Consider the following 21623-nt stretch of genomic DNA (forward strand, 5'->3'; position numbering starts at 1 on the left):
GCAAAGTCCTTAGAGGACGTCTGAAACAGACGCAAGAGGATGGAGGAAGGAAAATTGCTTTTTGGCACTCTCAAGTTACATTAAACGATATTTGTTTTTTTTTTTTCGCGATGATTGTTTTGCTATCGACCACAGAAAATTATGGTTAAATTAGTAGGAATACTTGTGGCTATGTTAGTGTTTATTTTCCAGTATATGTATATGGATGGCCATTAGGATCGTTAAAAAAAAAAAACACAGAAACAAATCAGCTTTTTAGAAATTTCCTCACCTTCCGTTTGATACTAATATTGCGGTATTTAATAAGCTTATGTACATTTTTTTAATAATCGTCGTTGTATTTTTTTAGTAAGGTGGCAACCCCATTCCGAATATTTTTTAAACGCATCATAAAGTTATTTTTTGAAATGGCAAATTTCAGAGCCCTGGGAGCACTGTTGATTATTAAAATAATTTAAAATAAAATGATAATTTATTATAGTAAATACTTTTACTAATCTGCAGAAGTTGTAATGAAGTCTGGACAAACAAGAAATATTTTTCAATTCCGAGGGGTGGCCAGAAGAAAAAAATTTTGGACCAGTCTAATGTACAGCCCGCGACAAATGATAGCACATCAAAATTTGTACCAGTTTTGCCTACTTTTTTCTGCTTTTTAAGGTTCATTAATTTTTTATTAAAGATCAGCTCCGTATCTAACAAAAACCATATAAGTTCAAATTTTAAACTTTGTACAAAAACATTAGAATTTCTAAATAAATTTTTGGTATGCAGTGTAATAGCCTTTTAAAATCTAGTATACTAAAGTGTTATGCACTTTTTGCATATAAAAAATTACTTTGTGTGGAAGAAAATGCGTGAAACCGTCAGCAAACAAATTATCAAAAATCTATGTGGTTATTTACCAACTTCAAATTTGCACTTTATTGTATTAGAATTTAATAAGCTATAAATCTGCATACCAACAATTATTCTAGAAAATAAAATTAAAATGCGTGGAATTGCGATGAAAAGTTTGGGGATTATTTTTTTAATTTTCGTGCATAATCTGAAATTTGGATTTTGATTTGAATTGATCAATGTTTATTGCGTTGCCGAAATTTATAGACACACAAACTTAGTTGTCGAAATTTATGGATACTTATCCAGCTACGAAAAATTTATGGCTTTATCGAAATTGGTCAACTCAATGAAATTTATTAAGCTATCGTTATTTACCAAATTATTTATTTAATTGTCATTCTTTATATTGCTAACGAAATTTACCGAGATTTCGTAATGCATCGAGTTCTTCCAACTTATCGAGTTATCGATATTTATTGACTTACCGAAAATTTTCGAATGAAGCTTTTGGAATTTTGAAAATATATATCGAGTTATCGAAATTTCCTGGTTATATAAGTTTATCAAAATATAACTGCTTATCGAATTTTATCGTGTTACCAGTGTGTAACGAGTTATCGAAATTTGTCGATAGCTTCCGAAAAATATGTAGCTATATAATTTTACCGAATCATCGAAATTTATAGAGGTATCAACAGTTTATTGAGTTATCGGCTTATATCGAGATATCGAAATTTTTGAGTTATCTAGCGCTCGAAATGCACGGTTATCGAAATTTATCGAAATTAATCGAGTTATCGATTTTTGTTAAGTTATCGGATTTTAATGTTTTTCAAATTCATCGAATTATGGATATGTATCAAATTATCGAAATTTTTTAACGACAAACTGGAATGTATCGGGTTAATTCTAAGCTCTGCCAAAGACATTCAAAGATCCGTAAATAAACTGTAGTCCCAGTTTAGTTCCAAAACAGGAGTAAGTAATTCTGTACCTTATAAGTTGACCGACCTGTTAAGTTAGAAAATCTCTCCAAGGATCTTTACGCTCAATTTTCTGTTTACGCTCTTGCTGCTGGTACTGACGAAAAATTCCACACCCCTCACCTGCTCCACATACATACATACACATATTGCGGTCATTAATTATGAGCTATTGCTAAGAGGATTTTCAATTTAAATTCAGTCAATTAACTGCACTGCTCGACCGTAAAATTAAGCAGCTGTTGCGCGTTTCTCACACTTTTTGTTGACTGTCTTGTATATACCAACAATTGTATATATACATAACTACATACATATGTATATAAAATATAACATACATAGATATTGGCGCTTAATCCATTTTGTTTTTAATTAATAGTCAGTGAAATTGGCCACCTGTTTTTGTCTGCCATTTAATGAGATTCCTTGACTTTTAATTTGGTTTGGATGCTAAATGGAATTAACCAGAAATCTATTGTTTTAAAAAACGGAAAACGCGGCAAAGTTCTTATGGAAAATAATTTTGTTTTAAGTGAAGAAGAAATTATGATTCGGTGGAAATGTGGAAAGTGGAATTCAAGCACAGCAACTGAGAATTGTATTTATTGAAGTTGTGGCCATTAAATGAAAATTACGAGCGATGAATATAAAGTGCATTATGGGAAAAAAGGCAAATGTACGCAAGGTTTCTTTCTTTATTCGACTGAATATTGCAGCGTCGTTGGAATACCTTTTTCTCTTTTGTGGGCGAAAAAAAAAATAAAAAGGCAAGCATTGAACTTCCATATTAAGCCTCTAAATATGAAGAGGTAAGAATAAACACATAAAATCGGTTTATACATAAAATCGTGTAAAAAATTAGCTCAGCTACATGCATATAATCTGAGATAGAGTCGCTGCATGAAATTTCAAAGGGCCTACGGTTTTACACCAACTCCGAACGGCGATTGTATTTTTTATGAGAAGCTGTTTTTCATGGCAGTAATACACCCGGAGGTTTGCCATTGCCTGCCAAAGGCGACCGCTTTTAGAAAAAAAAATTTTCGTTTTTTATTTTTTGATGATCCCGTATGATATTTAGTCTCGCCCGGAAGAATATCATTCGGACAGTGTCCTGGCAATACACACCCCGAACTGAGAGTTGCGACTTTGTGAGCCTAAGAAAATCCTTCGAACGCTTCGGTCAGAAAGACATAACTCCCGTGAGCTGACAATAGACCCTCTGTCCAAGAGTGATCCTCTAGCGTCTGGTACCCACAAGCATACATAAGTCTGACTAGAAAATCAGACACAATCGAAAGAAAGATCAGGCAGGCATTATTTGACTTTGAGCGTACCGTGTGGCAGCTTGAGTCATTAATGGATGCTTGGCACTCAGAGCAGCTATTTACTTTTCTTATCGACTTGGTTCGTTGCGAACTCAAGTTGTTCTAAGCGGCTGAGGGCTAGTAAAACGGGCTTATGCTATACACTATAACGGAACCAGGGAATAACGCCGGTTAGAGTGATGTGCCGCTTCAAATAGTTACGCCTTTGGGTATATTTATAAGCCAGATGCATTGAGATCAGCTAAATTATCTGCGTTAAATTAGGTTTAAGTGCTTGCCTGCATTCAGTAGAGTAAAGTATTAATGGCAGTGTTTTTTTTTTTTTTCTATTTGGAAATCGTTGGGTGCCATATTGAAACAACAAGCGCAATGAAAATGCAAATGGATAAAGTAATAGTCACAGAAAAAATTTCGTATTTATTACTACTGCAGCAGAGTCATGAAAAAATTGTCCTAGTTACAGTGCGAAGTTTTGCTACGTCTACTGAATAAAAGCAATCAGAAATGTAGTATCCTGTCTTCAATGTTGAAATACTAACAGCCAGTCAATTGGTCATTTCTCTGAGTAGACTAATAGGGGGTAAAGAAGTTCACCATTGGAATGTGGTAAGGGCGAATTTTTTATTTTAAATTCCTAGATTTCCTCGTTTTAGCTTTTTATTTGCATAAACTTTACATTTGCTATGTGGCACTTTTTTTCGCTTTTCCATCTTTTATTTCATTTTTTTTTTTTAAATCTGTTTGTATTTACAATCCGGCCACTTGTGCACGCTAAGTACAATTGATGGTCAAAAGTTTTTAGACGGGAAAGTATTGCATAACCTAAAAAGCAGGAATGATTATAAGAAGCAGAAATCTAAAAACAAAAACAAGCAAAAAAGAAATAAATGTGTCCAACTGATGCTTATGAAGGTATTTTTTTTTATTTAGCATTTATTTTATCTTGTCCATTCCCTAATGGCGCCAACTTTACCACAAACAAGCGATGCTTATGTCCGATACTATTTTATTGGACCACTGAGCTTAGTTGTCCGTCAAAACACAGCTGCATTTCATCAATTCATAGCGCCAGTTCCTAAGCTAGCTAGCGAATCTCTCTTGGATGCCCATCCATCTTTTCTGCTTATGGCAATCACTTGCATACACACACACACACACACACGTATGTATATATGTATGTATGTGTGTACGTATTATCATAAAAACATCTATCTGTCCATCACATTCGTTTAGTATCAGCCGGACAGTTGCAGGCCACTGGGCTGCCAGGCACTTTGCCTAGCTTAAAGTCCATAGATGTTTGTATACTTACATACATATGCTCCACCGTCCGGCCTGCCATTTTAACTTAACTTAACTTAAGTGCACGTGCACAAACATACGTCTTACGATGCTGCTTCTTAAATGGCAGCTCAAAACACTTGTGGCTGTTTAAGTTGATCATTTGTTGATGAATTGTGTTTTGCTTACTTAGGTGTTTCTTGTGGTAAGACGGTAAGCTTTATCAAAACACATGTGGTCTTGGTATTTTAAGTGTATCGTAGTTTTTCTAGAGTTTGTAAAATATTCAGTTATATGAAAATTGTTAAATGTTTTTTTACTATTGACGGAATGGTGCACTTACATAGGTCGGCTAACAAAAGATGTTGGGGGCTAGGTTAGGCTAAGGTGCCGAGAATAAGAGGACAGCAAAAAAATAAATTCTAGTTGCTCGGTAAATTTCATACAGGTCTTTGAAGACAAGAATTATGGTGGAGTGCAGAAAACCAAACATGTTGGGGAAGTTTGTAATCGATTATCAATAGAGCGTGGCCAAAAACCGTTTTTTTTTGCATCCGGTTCAAGCAGCTTACGACTTCCGGTGTATACACCAATTATACGCCGGATAGAAACCGAAGCGAGTCCCAGCAATGGGCTGTGCGCTGGGCTTGAAGCTACACAAATAAAATCGAATTCCTATGAAAAGTAAAACTGAACCTTGGAGTAGACCTCCTTCTGTGATGATGAAATGTGAAAATGTGGAATGCACTTGGAATGTACGCTTTGTTAACGACGAAGGTGCCTCTACCCGGCTGGTTGATGTCCTCGTTGGTGTCAACTTTGAGTTGTGAGAGAGACTCTATTACCGAGTACTCTGAATGATTTTCGACATGGAAAAGAAGGGCGAGGTGGCTAAAGACCAGTTCTGTGAGCGCTGTACCCCTCACGATAAAAAAATGGTGCCAAACAAGGACGAACACTTGTAAGAACAAATACGGCGACCTGGTTACCGATGTCTAAAGTGCCTTTTAATTATGGGGGTACAAAGAACTTTCCGGGTATCCTTGGTGATTTAATTTTTGTGATTTTCGGGATTTTCTTTGGCATTTTTCAGTATTTTTTGGGAGTTTCGGGAACTTTAAGATCAAAAAGTATGATTTACGACTTTCCTTCATCCCTTGTCAATTTTAATTTGGAGACAACCTGGCGTCGACGTTGTGCCATCTTGAGTCTCGTTTAATTGTGAGAGCTTAATGACCGAGTAGGCATATGTTGTATTTTTGAATGATTCTCCGTCATCTGTTGTCAAATTTGGTTTGAAGACTAACCGGTTGCGGCGTTCTCAGAACGAGAAATGACACTGCAGATGACACAATGCTGAAACCGGTTTGTGTGCAGATCAAATTTAAAAAACCGCAAAAAAAAAACAACACAAAATGTCACAACATTCGGTTGACCTCTGGTCAGAAAATATCAGGCAACTTTTGCTTTATTCTTGCTGTAAAAAAAAAGAAAAAATGCGGTATTCACTAAAATTATCTATCTGCTTTGCTTTTTAGTGCAAAATGCTTCCGGGTACAGCCTCTGCATCAAAGCATTGTAACTAACTAAACAAAACTAAAGGCATTATATCCTGCCATGCCATTTAACAGGAATTAAAGTTTTGTATTTATCTAAAAAAAAAAATTCTTTTTATTTGTCATCATTCTTTACTGTGCTTAAAAGTTTTTCCAATCAAAGAAATTTATCTGGCTCAAAAAAAGTTTATTTCACTTTTTCAACTTTTTGCGTGCAAGTTCGCGCTCTTCACTAATTTTATTAGTTTTATCTTTAATTTCCTCGTAGTTTTACTATTTGCTCTTTTACCTCGCATTTTTTGTGTTTTTCTCTGCTTTTTGCAGTAATTGTTTTGCTGCTAAGTAATTTTTTCCGTTTCCACATTGTTTTCTTCACTAACTTTTTCTTAAATTTTTTTCTTTATTTTATTGTTAAACTTTTTTTCGTTTATTCTGCTTTTGATGTTATTCTGCTCATTGCCGCTTGTTTTTGGTTTTTAATTTATTGCACAATTTCCTCTTAGTTAGTAACCCTTCTGGCTACCGTTCTTTGTCATTCTATAAACATTTCTCTTCTGTACCTAACCGCGTTGCTAAGCAGCTCTGATACATACATACATACGTATTTATGTAGAGGAGCGTAGCTAATATAACAGAACTACGAAGAAAATGGCATACCAGCAATTGTGGTTGAACAATCGGACTTCATTACGCTTGACATTAAATTTTGTGGTTGACCATTTATAGTTATCTACTGACCAACCGCCACACAGCCTAGGCGCACTCGCTTTACTACTCCCTTCACTGCTGGCCGGTTAGAGCCAGCGCTGGAATGATCAAGAAAAAAGTGAAATGCATTGTACGAGTAACTGTAAAAACAGTTAGTGCAATTAGTTATTGTGCTGCGTCAGCAATGTTTGCGTTTGAAGTTCAAAATGTGTTGGGAAAACCTGGTACGCTTCACTGGAGGCGCACGCTGATTGTTGCGAAGCAATTAAGTTAATGAAACCGTTAATGTTGTGGCAAATATTAAACATACAACAGAGGAGAAAAGTGCGCTGGTTGTTCTTTCGCTTTCCCTTTCGCTTTTCTTTTCTATGTCTTCCTGTACTTTTCTAAAATAACCGTGCATACAAAAAATCATACATATAGTACTATACTAGGATTTATTTGATCCATTTATGTATGTATGTACATTAGACAGCATCACCAAAAAAAGTTGCGGTTTTAAAACGTCCACCAAAATATTTCGGAAAAATATTAAGATTTATGCGAGCAGGACCGATTTGAAAATACCTCCAAAAATGGAGTTTTTTTATGAATAAAAATAGTTTCTTAAAGAACTTTTTGCAAAAAGTCCCCTCAGGTGACAAAATAGATTAGGCTTAAAAATTCTGCATACAAATATTTAAAAATCTTTTCAACGGAATCGTAAGAATGAGATTTTTGATGCTGTTTTTTACTTTTTTCAAAGATTGATTTTTTTTTCAAATGCCAACACATCTTAATTCAACTTTGAATGATGTTCGTTCATCCTACCTATCCTAGCAATGAAATAAAAAGGGTGAGAAAATACCTTTACACTGATACCTCACAAGTCTAAATCCGAAGGGTTTAGGTGCATTTATTCAAGTTTCTCTTCTACCAATCTTTGAAAAAAGCTAAAAAACAGCATCAAAAACCTCATTATTACGATTCTGTTAAAATTTATTTATTTATTTTTTTTAATGTTTTTATGTAAATTTTTTAAATTTAAACCATTTTGTCATTTGAAGGGATTTTTCAAACAACATCTTTAAGAATCTATTTTTATTAATTTTTGGAGGTACTTTCAAATCGGTCCAGCTCGCTTAAGTCTTAATATTTTTCCGATATATTTTGGTAGACGTCTTAAAATATAATAGATTTTATAATTCCAATAGAAAAACAGTACCATTTTTATTATAGTATTTTTACAAGATTTTTTAAGTCATTGGTTGACACACACAAGAAGGAAGGGTAAGTAATCTTTTAGCATTTTCTAGTTTTGGTCGTAATTATTCAAAGTAATTTTTATAATTGGTATAAGTAATCATTTGCAACAATTTTTATGACTAACGATTAAGTATACCAATTTTATTAGTACTCAATGTATATCTCTATTTTTATTTTTTATCAGTTATCTTATGAAAGTAAATTTTTTACAAGTTAACTATAAGGTATTTAAAGCTATGGCAACTAGTTAGGCCTTAAGCTTACTTAGTCTACATATCGAGCCCTAACCGCCAAAATAACGTAAGCGACATTTTTTTCAAAATTTTCTTTTTGATGCAGAAATGCATCTAGATGCTCTAGGAATATTTCTGCATCAAAAAGAAAATTTTTGAAAAAAATGTCGCTTACGTTATTTTGGCGGTTAGGGCTCGATATGTACAATGTTTTAGAGAGAAAAAGGAATTTGAAATGTAAGACAAGGGATACGTATGTGAACACAATTATTTGGACTATATTTGTTGGTATAAATTGGTGCATTTTACGAATTTGGTTATAAGGTGAATCGAAATTTCGGCGGGAAGTGATAAGTGATAAGTGTAGTTTTCTGTTGTTATTAGTGGGGATTTAAGTGCTTGCGTGATCTGCAAATTCGTTTCAATCTACGAGTATATTAACATGGCCAGGTACCCAGAGTAAGATTATTTACCCCCAACAAAAATACGCATAAAATAAAACGAAGCGAAGAAAGGCGTCTAAACCTATTTGACGGCGAAGAAAGACTCGTAAACTTATTTGACTATGTTTGCGGGTGTACTTGTATGTACATTCCCCAAAGGGTTTTGAGGAATAATGCTGAAGTGACAGTCCTTGGCTAGGTATACATCTATGTTTACGCATAGTTTTTCGCTGTCGCCTTTTTTCGTGTTGAGTGACGATATTCCATATCGAAGAAACGTTTTTGTTATAAGAAGGTCTAAGCAGCGTGTCTAGATGATGTAATTCAAATTATATGCCCCTAAACCTTAAAAAATGTAAAGTTATGCGTTTCTCTCGAAGGAAGAAAACTATCCCCTCTCAATAATTCAAATACTTTCTTCAGCATATCCAATCAGCTGGTGAATTTGATTCTGTAGCTGAATAGTCTTAGATCTCGACATTTAACAAAATCACGTTTTCCAAGACTCGGCACAAAAAAAAATAAGGAAAATGATTTAGCAACAAGAGTTTACGGAATGTACATAGCTAAGTGGTTAACGCTTCTGACTTTGAACATTGATTACGCAGGTTCGATCCCTGCTGAAGTCTAGAAAAAAGAAGTCTGATGAGGAGATGTGGTGATCTCCGAAATATAGTGCTATAATCGTGGTACAAAGATCGATAAAAAAAAAAAAAAAAAAAAAAAAAATCGTACGTTATGCGGCCAGCGCCCCTCGTGTGTTGGGTGGGAAGGAGGGTAAAACCACTGGTATTATTTAATTAAATTATAAATTCAAATAAAGAATTTTACAAGATTGTGTGTACATACGTGTGTGTGCGTGCGTGTGTTTAAACACATAGACGCCATTGAAGCTTAAAATACAGTGGTTTTGTTTTAATTGCTACTCACCTGATTATTGTTGCCAGTCACATCGGCTGGTCGTGGCCGTCGCCTGTGTATGCGTTTACGTGCCGTTTGATAGATTTTCCAATAAAGCACCAATATGACGAGCAGCGGCACGTAAAACGTGCAACATGTGGCAAAGACCTGAAAACGACACAAAGAATGTAATTAAATTTTTGTATGTTATTTATATTATGAAGTTAAAAGATGTTGGCCTAGCGATGTATGTAAACACGAAAAAGTTCTTCCCGGCGACAAACAAATAGCATTCGCTTGCGAGAAAATTATTCTCTGGAAGATACATTTGTATACCGGCCTGTTCGCGTGTTTCCGTGTGCAATTTCCGTTGAATTTGCCAATTTATGTACTCCCAACCAACCAACCGCCGCTAAAGAAGTTTCACTTCACAAAGGGTATAGGCAAAAGATGGGGCTTGTAGCCACATATAGCGGATTAGGTGTACACAGCTGACGTACGGCACATTATTTTCTCCCGAGTCACAATCTGATTACGGATGCTGGACAAAATCAAATCCAGAAGCAAAATGGAAGGATTTCTCTCCACCCAGAAACGAAGCTCTTACGGCTCCAAAGCTCTCTCGGCTCTTCTCGCGACAAGCTCTAGTCTAGCTGAAATGATACCTTCCTCGGAGGGAAGCTAAATTCGGACACTTCAATTTTAAATTTGATGAATCAAATAAAAAATAAATTTTCTTATTTGTCGACGAATTAAATCGCACTTAATCCCTGGTCAATAAATTCAACGTGGCTAATATCTGTTTTCATTGAACCAGACAACCACAGGTGGCCAAGATTTTATGGGAACATATTCTTTGATTTTAAGAGCCGACACTGTTCAACGGTAATATGTGGTGTAGATGCTTCTTTAGCGGCGGTTGGTTGGTTGGGAGTAAATTGGCAAATTCAGCGGAAATTGCACACGGAAATGGTGCAACGGAAATGGTGCAACAGAAATGGTTGGGGCTGAACCAAGTGCTTCTTGAGTGTATGCACATGATATTAGTTTAACCCACTTGAAAATACCACTTGAAAAAAGACCAATACAAGAATGAAAGTAAAGGTGAGTACGTACATAGATAAAGAAAAGTATAAAGGCAAAGGTAAAAATAAAAACAAAAACAATTGCGTAAAGATAAAGGAAAAAATGAAGATCAATGTAAATTTAAACACTTTACTTATATATATATAAGGGCAAATGTGAAGGGGAATATGTAGATGAAGAAAATGATAAACATAAAAGTCAAGATAAATATGTATAAAGAAAAAGATGGGAATGAGGATGAGGATACCGATGAAAGTGAAGTCGAAGATAGAGGAAGAAAAATCAAGATAAAGGTAATTATAGTGAAAAGGATATATATAGAGACACAGAGACTCAATCTGGGACCTATTTTGAGATTTTAGAGATTTTCGATTTTGTTATCGCTATTTTTATAAATTTTTTAAACGATTTTGCTACCAATATTATTATCGATTTTGCTATAGAAATTTATATCGAATTTGTTATCGATTTTGTTATCGATATTTTAACAATCTTAATATCGATTTCGTTAGCAATTATTTATCAATTCCGTAGTCGATCATTTATAGATTTTGTTATCTACTATTTATCGATTTTTTATCGACATTTTAATCGATTTTCTAATCGGTTTTTGTTATCGATATTTTATCGATTTTTTTTCGACATTTTTATCGATTTTGTTATCGATATTGGTATCGATTTTGTTATCGATGTTTTTATCGATTTAGTTATTGATATTTTAACAAATTTTCTAGTCGATTTTGTTACCAATATTGTTATCGTTTTTGCTATAGAAATTTGGATCGAATTTGTAATCGATATTTTTATTGGTTTTGTTATCGATATTTTGTTGGATGTTACTATAGATTTTATTATCGATAGAGTATAAAGACAAAAATGAAGATAAAGGAAAATAGAATAACAAAATGTAATTAGAACGAACAGGGGTATAGGTAGGGACAGGGGTAGGTGAGACAGAAAAAAGACAAAAAATATAACCTTAAGCAAAAGAAGTTGGTTATGTAAAAGTATTGTTGGTTATGAGACAAAATAGATATGTAACGTAAGTATCACTTCTCCAGTGTGGCCCAGGAGCATTTCGTCACTAGACACGAATAATGGCGCGCTAGGGGTACGACTGCGAAAAAATACGCATAAAAAAAATTGTACGAAAAAAGGCGCTTAAGAAAAACTTCGACGAAGGAAAACGCTTAATCATAGATTTATGCTTGGCCAAGGACTGTCACTTCAGCATTATTCCCCAAGAACTATTTACGGAATGTACATACTATTACACCCGCAAACATAGTTGACCGCGAAAATAAGTTTACGCGGCCTCCTTCGCCGTCAACTATTTTAACGCGTCTTTCTTCGCCGTCAACTATGTTAAGAGACTTTCTTCACTGAAGTTTTCATTGCGCGCCTTTTTTCGCGGTCAACTTTTGAGGTTGCGCCTTTATTCGTGTCTAGTGACGATTTACTTTTTTTTTTTTGCAATTATCCTTGGGTATTCAAAGCCGTCTTCTTTACTGTGTACGGGAAAATACTACCATCCTCTACATTTGAAAGTAGGTTGGCACAAATTAGGCCCACCCTTAAAATATCAATATCATGTGACATCACACTATTTTGTTCTATGAACGAAAATGAAATAAAAATGAAGACGTCCACCAAATTTTTTTAATAAAAAAAAAAAAAAAATTACAAAATTTAATTTTTTTAAATCGCAAAAATTCGAGAAAATTTTGACTTTGACCAGCTAGAACTCAGCGTATTAAAACTTATTCGGATTAATTCATAAGCTCGAATACCCTCGGTGGTTTGCCATTGTCGAAGGGCGAAGGCCATTTAAAAAAAGCCTTTACTATATTTTTTTGGTATACCACTTTGACCAGGTATCAAAACTGGGTGACGCACGGTGGAACGTAATAGGCACCTCTAACCGCTCATCACTAAATAGTTTAAACTCACCTGATATGCAACATCCTGTGAAACCATGCATTTTTGTTGTTCTATACGCTGCAAGTAATCGGGATCCTTCCAGCCGAATTGTGGCGCCAACGACACTATAACTGCCGCCGACCAAACACAAAATATCATAAGAAAGACACGCTTACTTGTACGCGAGTGAATGTAGTCGATGTTAGTCACCGCCCAGTATCTGAAAATAAAAATGGGGAATAGTTAGACTTTTTTTTTTGACTTGGTGAAAGATGTCAGTGGATGCTCTTTTTAACCGACTTCCAAAAATGGAGGAGGTTATCAGTTCGTCGGAATATTTTTTATTTTTTTTTTTATGTATGTTACCGCATAACTTTGGGCCACGTGAACCGATTTCGATAATTCTTTTTGAATCGGAAAGGTAGTGACTCAGAGGTAGTCCCATACTAATCTGGTTGAGATCCGATCAGTGGATCTTGAGATATATATATTTTTTTTTTATATGGGAGTTGAAGTCGGTTTTTTTTTTGCTAAAAATTACTTGTTATGTTATACATAGATTAAATCTTAAATTTTAAGGAAAGCTACACTGCAAACAAAAGCTATATAAAATGTCCAGAATCGATTGCAAAAGTAATTACTTTCCACTTTCGCATACCAAACACTGTAAAAATGGCCAAGTGACATAAGCGTTATGACGATCATTAAATTTAAATAAAAATTTTTAATCTGTAACAATTTTATACCGAGAAGGAGTAAAGAAAAAAATGAGAACAAAACATAAATTTACATATGTCGGTACATATGCATGTGGTTTAATACGCGTATGTAGAAAAAAACCTAAACAATTTGTAACATAAACATTTGCAACGATATAGAATCATGCCAAGCCAACATCCGCTGTTGACACTGAAGGCGACAAAAAAAGTAACAAAACGAAAAAAAATGCATGAATAAATGCAGAGAAACGCCTTTGTGGTATCACCGCCGGCAGCCATGATTGGCGACGGAGTGGTATGTAGTAGTTAGTAGTAACTGTGTACATCCGCAACGCGAATGCGCAACGTCGTTTTGTAAAGTGTTACCACTTTGGTATGCAGTTAGCACATCCGGCATTAAAAACTCATACAGCCAGTAAACACACACACGCACGCACACGCCCACCTACCCACCCACTTTTTTGCACATACTAACGCAGAGATTGCACTTATAAAAAATTGGTTTGCGTCAATGTTTTTTGCAATTTTTTTGTCGGTTACCAAATTTTTGTTGTCTCATTGTTTGCGAGAAAATCGCGTTGCCATGCACACTTTTCTAAGCCAATGTTTGAATTTGAGGCACAAAAACCAGGAGGAGGTAATTTAAAGGATATGTATAAACATAAATGTTGTTGTTAATATTAGGGATGTTCCTTCTTTCCAAAGGTTTGGTTGTGGAAACGGAAATTACTTATTAAAAAAAAAAACCTTTTCTGTTGTTATTGTTGCGTTTAGTTAAAGTGTAAGCAGAAAAAAAATTGCTGACGAATTTCGTCGGACGGAGCGCTGACAACAAAGGAATAAAGATGAGTTCCCAAATTTAGACATGTCCCTGCATGTCCCTGATAACACGGCTCAACAAAATTTTCTCATGGCAAAAATGGCAAATTAAAAAAAAAAAATATATTAAGAATAGCATTTGGACGTAGTTTTTATAGACACTGAAACTTAATTTTCGAAATTTACGGTAGTTGTGGTGCTATAAAAATTTATGGGATTATCGAAATTTGTCAAGTTAAGGAAGCTGATCAAGTTAACGATATTTATTGAATAATCATTATTCATAGAGTTAAGGAAATTTATCGAGTTCTCGTAATGCATCGAGTTCTTTCAACTAACAAAGCACTCTAGTAATACTAAATACTGAATCCGACCGTGTCCGACCTTTTGTTTAAGACGCGATTTTGTACCATATAATATTGAAAGTTTTTCTGAATATGATTTTTTAAAACTAATTTTTTTCAACCAATTTCATGTAAGGTACACGTAAACATGATTCTTTTATAATTCAATTGCATTTTTATTTAAGAATTTTAAAAACAAACTTAAAAAACCTAATATAACTCAATACTACACGAACACTTCCAATAAAAATTGATATACAAAAAAAATTCCATTTCCTTGCAAATTGCTAAAAATCATAAAATGTATATGTCATCAATAAGAAAAATCTCGACGTGTTAGAAAAAATTGCAAGTTGCATTTAAATTTAACACACATAGATATTAAAAAAATTAACAAAATTTTTTAGGGGGAAAACAAAATTTAAATTTCGCAGGCCTGTGTTTTTTTTTTTGCTAGCTCAAGGTCTAAAATAATTTCGAAATGGATATAAATACGATAACTGAACTGCCATAACTCTTGCGCGTGTGCATGTATGTAAGATCTGGAGCAATCTATATATGCATGCATGTATGTACATATATCACACCATAAACGCATACGCCTTTGTACGCGTGTTGTTGCGCACTCAACATTAATGGTTCGATTTCAAAAGGCTCGTCGGTTGTTTCCCCAAAAATAATGTTGCATTTTTTATTTCTTTTTTTTATTTTGCGCCTGAATGATTTTCATGCAACATTCACATGTGTTTTTGTATGTACATACATATGTATGTACATACATATGTATGGACATTGTCTTTGCCACAGCCTGCAACAATTATTGCAACAACTATTACTTTCGATAGTTAGTTTTGCATGTGTTCCCAGTTACAATGCTGCTGGCTGGTTTGTAATTTTTTTCGGCCGGATTTACCAATTTTTTTTGTCGATTTTACAACGCTTTTTTTAACATTGTTTGTGAATTTTTGATTTTCATTAGTGCCACAATGCCGTACATTTATGAGTGTTTTGCAGCAAGCACTAATGTAAACAAACAAAAAAATAAATGAAATACGTTTTCTACGCCTCCAGCTAGACATCTCACTTTATGTGGGTCGGCGGAAATTGTATGGGATGCGCTTTTGTTGTTTTGCCTTTGAACAAAAGGATTAAAAGGATTTTTTTGCGTAAAAGTGTAGTATACGCAAGTTATAAAAAATTGAAAAAGAAGCAGACATTAAACAGAAATTTACAAAAATGTTTTAACTACTAAAAGTGGAGTTACTTCATTTTGTCCCTGAAGAAGAGTATTTTCCTTCCATTACTTTTCCAGTTTCTACGGAACTCGCTGTCACTACAGCTTAAATATGATTTCTTTTTTCCGTAGATGAAGACAATTTTTCTCAACAGCTGTTAAGTGAGAGAAGATATAATGGAAATTTGTACTGGAAATAAATTCTGAAAGAAATAAATATATCAAATGTATTCGTTTTGAAGTCATAGTTTTTACAGGGCAATTCTGGTAACTGTCTTTCAACTCACCACAGTCCTTCGAAAGACAAAAGCAAAACTAACTACAAATACTTTTTTTTTTTAATTAAATGAAATTAGATAGATATATTTTTATTTTATTTTTAATATTAAAATTAAATTTAAATTAAATAATTTTTTTTTTTTAAATTAAATAAAAATAAGTAATACTTACAGATAAAATATACACAAATAAAAGAAAAAATATTTTCATTTATAAAACAAAATGTAAAAATTAAAAAAAAAACAAGTGAGAGCAGCGCTGTCTTCGGCTATGCCGAAGGCTTCATACCTTTCATGAACATCTGCAAATTTTACTTTGACAGATTACTGCTTTTGAATACATCTGCATACATCGATAGAGGAGTTACATACTTATATAAAAAATCGCATCTAAACAATCAGAGGTATGGAAGATATACTTTATATGACACCACTCTAAGTGATTTTCACCGCTATGTGATCGGTATGTAAACCGGTAACACAATTTATTGGGTTTAGTTTCGTACATAAAGGAGATATATGGCAAAAACTGGTATCTTAACAATCAGTGCTATAGGAGATAAAGCTTATACAGCATAGATTTTGCCGATTTTCTCAGTAGACTTTGTATTATTATTTACAAAATATCTTACGAAATTTATCGGTTTTAGCTGTTCAAATAAAGGAGTTTTACAGTAAAATCCCATATCTGAACAATCAGATGTATGGAAGATATATGTTGTAGTCATCCGATCCTTGTTATTTTCACTGTAAGTATTCTGTTAATAATGAGTGAAAATGGTGCGAAATTTCATGTTCCTAGCTGCATAAATGGAGGAGTTATGATAAAAGACCTCATATCTGAACAATCAGTTGTATGGGGGCTGCCGGTTATAGTGACCCGATCTTTGTTATTTTCGCTGTAAGTCTTCTGTTGATAATGAGTGAAAACAGCGCGAAGTTTCATGGTCCTAGCTACATAAATGGATGAATAATAACGAAAAATCTCATATCTGAACAATCAGTTGTATGGGAGCTATAGGTTATAGTTACCCGATCTTTTTAATTTTCACTGTAAGTTTTCTGTTGATAATTATTGAAAACAGTGCGGAATTTCATGTTCCTAGCTATATAAATGGAGGATTTATAACGCAAAATTTTATATCTGAACAATCAGTTGTATGGGAGCTATAGGTTATAGTGACCCGATCTTTGCAATTTTCACTGTAAGTATTCTGTTGATAATGGGTGCAAGTATTGCAAAATTTCATGTTCGTAGCTGCATAAATGGAGAAGTTATAATGAAAAATCTCATATCTGAACAATCAGTTGTATGGGAGCTATATGTTATAGTGGTCCGATTCGTCCGGTTCCGACAAATGATTAATACATTATAAAAATACACCTATCTACCAAATTTGATCCGGATATCTCGAAAACTGAGAGACTAGATTGCATACAAACAGACGGACAGACGGACAGACGGACAGACGGACATGGCTAAATCAACTCAGCTCGACGTTCTGATCATATAAGTATACATTTTCATGGGTCTATCTCTTTTTGTTCTGGTACTTACAAACATCGGACCAAAGTTATAATACCATTTCATGCTCATGAAAGGTATAAAAATACAAAAAAATTATATACAAATAAATGAAATCACCTTTTCTACAACATAGTTTTGCCTCGTGCTGCTCGAAGAGATTATTTTCATAGCCAAAATTTGTTTAATGTGAGCACAGAAGTTGATGTGGTATCGATGGGAAATAGAAATACATATTTACTTTTTAGGTACATCCATCTCCTCTTAGATAAAGCTTTCCGTAAATTAGGTACAATTTTATAATAAAATTTTCCATCCCTTATGGAATATCAGCTGTAAAAGAGGGACAGAAACAAACAGCTGATTGCATTTTGTTCAATAAACATACCTCCAAGTCAAAATTAAACATACCTAGCAGGGTTGCATAGAGAATCTGACACAAATTAATAATTAATTGGCAATTAATAATTTGAATTTTTGTATGACAAATTGGGTAACAATTAAGGCTTAAATTGGTGAAAGGGTTCTTAATTGCCAATTAGGTGCCTGTTTGAATATAGTCTTAGCAATCTTGCGTTAAATATGAAAGTGGTATATGGGAACAGACAACTAACCAGTGATGCCAGACATTCTCTGTCCCACGATCCCACGAAAATGGGGGAAAAATCCCTCAATTACCCACAGCTTAAAAATTTATCCCACAAAATTCCCAACGAATTTAAACATATACATGTTTCAGTAGTAAAGAAGTAAAATTCATATAAAATAATAATAATAATAATTGGCGCTTACACATACATATGTGCTTCTCCTCCAATTTGTGGCGTGTCCCTTGATGTTGTCACACAAAGGGGAGGGACCTACAGTTTTACGCCGACTCCGAATGGCGAGTGTATTTTTATGAGAAGCTGTTTTTCATGGCAGGAATAGGAGGTTTGCCATTGCCTGCCGGGGGCCGACCGCTTCACTTACATTTTTTTGCTCACTCACTAAGGGCATACAAAAATTTTTTGGTGACTTTAAAATTGAAGCACATTCATGTGCTATTTACCATTTCATCAGATAATTTGTTCCGTTTTTTACATGAAACACCAGTTACAACTGAAAAGATTCTTTCTTACTCAGCGCTTGAATTGGTTAACGTAAGAAAATTTTCGAAATTGTCCTTATATTTTTTAACAATTATATACCATTTCACTCCACATCACATCTTCAGAAAGATTAATTACGTAAGAATGTCGAATATTCTTGAATTTGGATCAACTATGCAACAATAACTGCATCAAAATAAAATCCCTTATTTGTTTGAAATGTCCCTTTTTCCCTTTTAATAATTTTTGTTGCAAAATATCCCTCAAATAGGGAAATAACCCACAATCTGGCATCACTGCAACTAACGGCTGCGTTGAAAATCATGGCGGCGAAAGTCAAAAACAAAAGCAAATGAAGAAGAAGATCGAGTAGAGATGGAGATGAAGATGAACACGAAGGTGAAGATGAAGTTGACGATAAAGATACAGATGAAGTTGGAGATGAAGGTGAAGATGAAGATAAAGGTGAATATGATGGTGACAATGAAACCGAAGATGAAGAAAAAGATGAACATGTAGGTGAACAAGAAGATGAAGGTGTCGAGTTCAAGAAATTAAGCAGTTGCAGTGGGTTAATAATAGAGCATGGATTCCCACGACCCAGTGCCCTGTGTAAACGGTAGTAGGTCGAGGTAAATCCCTCCTGTTGAGTTTGATGAGAAGTGCAGTGCGTTTTGCGCAAGAGGTGGGTCACAGATTCTTGCTAACCTTACAGGATTGTAGATTTTCCACCTACTATTAGCCACCTTTTTTCCAGAAACTTCAGCATCTCCTATGCCTCTGAGATATCCAGAGCCGACCCGTTCATGGCTAGCTCGTCGGCCTTCCCATTGCCATGAACTCGGCTGTGCCCCGGCAGCCAGAACAGTGCACCGACATGTACTTTTTTTATTAGTTTATTGAGTTAGACCTTTCAAGCAGGTGGCAGACCTCTTCGTAAGTATTTTCAAGCCTAGCCCTTGTTTACTCTCCTTCGCCGGACATTGTGATACATATTTGAATTATTCGATTGATGCCCATATTTCAATAATTAAACAAATTTAATTTTCTAATTAGGTGGTAACCCTCTTACAACACCTCAAACATATTCTTAGCGGTAAAATTTAAGATTTCTTAACACTCTTTCGTTTGACATCCATTATTTGCAATTTCATATAACTTGTGTAAAGGTAAACTAAATTCGACATTTCAAATAGGTGACAACCCTCTCCAAAATATTTCCAAACTACTACTTTCTGAAACCCCTTTTTTTGGCACCCATATGGTGATACCTATTTCTCTTACCTAATATGATTTTTTAAACATGTGGTAACCCTCCTTTAATTCAGCTAAGAAATAAAGCTTTTCAAAACCATTTCGATTGATACCCATTTTGTAATAATTGATTTTTTTTTTTAAATAATTTGAATAAAATTTGTTAAAAGGTGGCAACTCTTTTCAAAAAGGTAAAACTCTTTTGCACATACAGTCCAAGTCTTTCGTCCGGGACAAAAAATCCCTTCGCGCGTTATATATAAAGATTATTATGTGATGCTTGCAGAGCCAAGAGCCTTGAGTGCATAAAGATTACAACAAAATATATTAAAAAATTATGGGTCATATGAAAAAATGCATCGGTTAGAAAACACGTAAGTATAAACCAGCGATGTGCAAAGAGAGCTTCTACTCTACACGCGCCTATACAAAATGTATGAATAGAAAGCTTAAAACAGCCTTGCCCGCGGTCCAGCCGATGCCCATCACCGGTATAAACGCATCATTCATTTAACGCGAAGTCGAAATCGCCTGAGACAATATTAAACATTTTACTAAAATTAAATAAAAAGCATTTTGATATTTATTTGCAGCTTTTAGCATCTAAATGAATTTAATTTTTCACATACATACGAAAATTGTCAAATTTTATAAATTTACATCGCGTGTTCGTGAGAAAATTTAATTGGATCGCGTTCGTTGTTAAGCCTATGCCTTTTATTTGGCCATTTGCCAGGCAATTAGCATAAATCGAATGTAGCACACTTCGCCGCCATTGCTAATTTGTTGTGAGCGCCCAGCGGAACGCCCAGTTGATGTGGACATCAGTGCCCGCATGATATTTGGATAAATGTGTTGCACCTGTGCGCACCTGTGCGCTCGTGCACGTGCGTATGTGGCTGCGCGATAATTGTTTAATAAGCACACTGACACGTGACAGTATCGTGTCGTTGCCTTGCGTTGCGTTGCACCCGGCTATTAAGTATGCAATTTTATTATAGTTACAGTTACAGCCCATACAGGTAGCGACGGCCCATCAACTTGCCACACATTTCCTTGTGTGTCACCTTCGGTTGGGTTGGTTGAGTACGTCGACATCGACATCGACGGCGACGCGTACAAAGTTGTCACATTTACAGCAAATACAACATATAAAATTGCATATGGAAATTTTATTCTACATGTAAACATGAAGTGCATACAAAAAAAATTGCAACCAAGTCATGTCATCAACTTGGAAGGAGCGATGCATGTGTGCGGAAGTGTGGAAAGGAGGCGTGTCAGCAATGTTAACACCGTCATTCAGGCGTGCTGAGTTTGTTCTTCATAACGCCAGATGCAAACGCGGTTATGTGCTGTTTTTGTGGCGCGTAATTGTTTTCGCTGTCAATTTAGTTGTGCTGAGTAGTTGGTTTGCTGTGTTTGTTGTTGTTTTCTGTGGCAATGTTGCTGTGGTTGCAGCCAACGAATTGCGTATATTTATGTAAATATATAACTATGTAAATGTCGTGCATTCAGGTGAAAAGGCGTGCTTGTGATATGCATACGTGCACACATACATATGTACATAGTATATGGAAAATTGCATGACCAGTGGGAAAATATACCTACAGTACATACATAGCATTTAAAAAAGTATCGATATTCCTTAAATAAATAATGATGTATAGGTGTTTTTATTTACATAAATTTCGCTGGTGACAATTCATAGTTATTAGTGTGCATTCAATTATTGAATAAAATAAGCTACATATTTATAATTGTCGCTTCCATAAAGTGTTCACACGAAATGTATTGACAATGGTTGGTAGTAAATTTGGCTAACACAAGTCT

The 21623-nt window shown here is 34.7% G+C and overlaps 1 protein-coding gene across 1 annotated transcript in view; it reads right to left on the reverse strand.

The window, feature by feature from the left end:
- Positions 1–21623, reverse strand: part of LOC118742854 (5-hydroxytryptamine receptor 2A) — a 170961-nt gene that overhangs the window by 36261 nt on the left and 113077 nt on the right. The window contains exons 5-6 of the mRNA XM_036475255.1: positions 12557–12746; positions 9551–9688 (exon numbers count right to left, since the gene is read on the reverse strand). Coding sequence (XP_036331148.1) covers positions 9551–9688; positions 12557–12746 — 328 coding nt within the window. The remainder of the gene's footprint in view (positions 1–9550; positions 9689–12556; positions 12747–21623) is intronic.

This window comes from Rhagoletis pomonella, unplaced genomic scaffold, assembly GCF_013731165.1.
Source record: "Rhagoletis pomonella isolate Grant_MI unplaced genomic scaffold, Rhpom_1.0 Rhpom_scaffold_00007, whole genome shotgun sequence".
NCBI classification, from domain to species: domain Eukaryota; kingdom Metazoa; phylum Arthropoda; class Insecta; order Diptera; family Tephritidae; genus Rhagoletis; species Rhagoletis pomonella.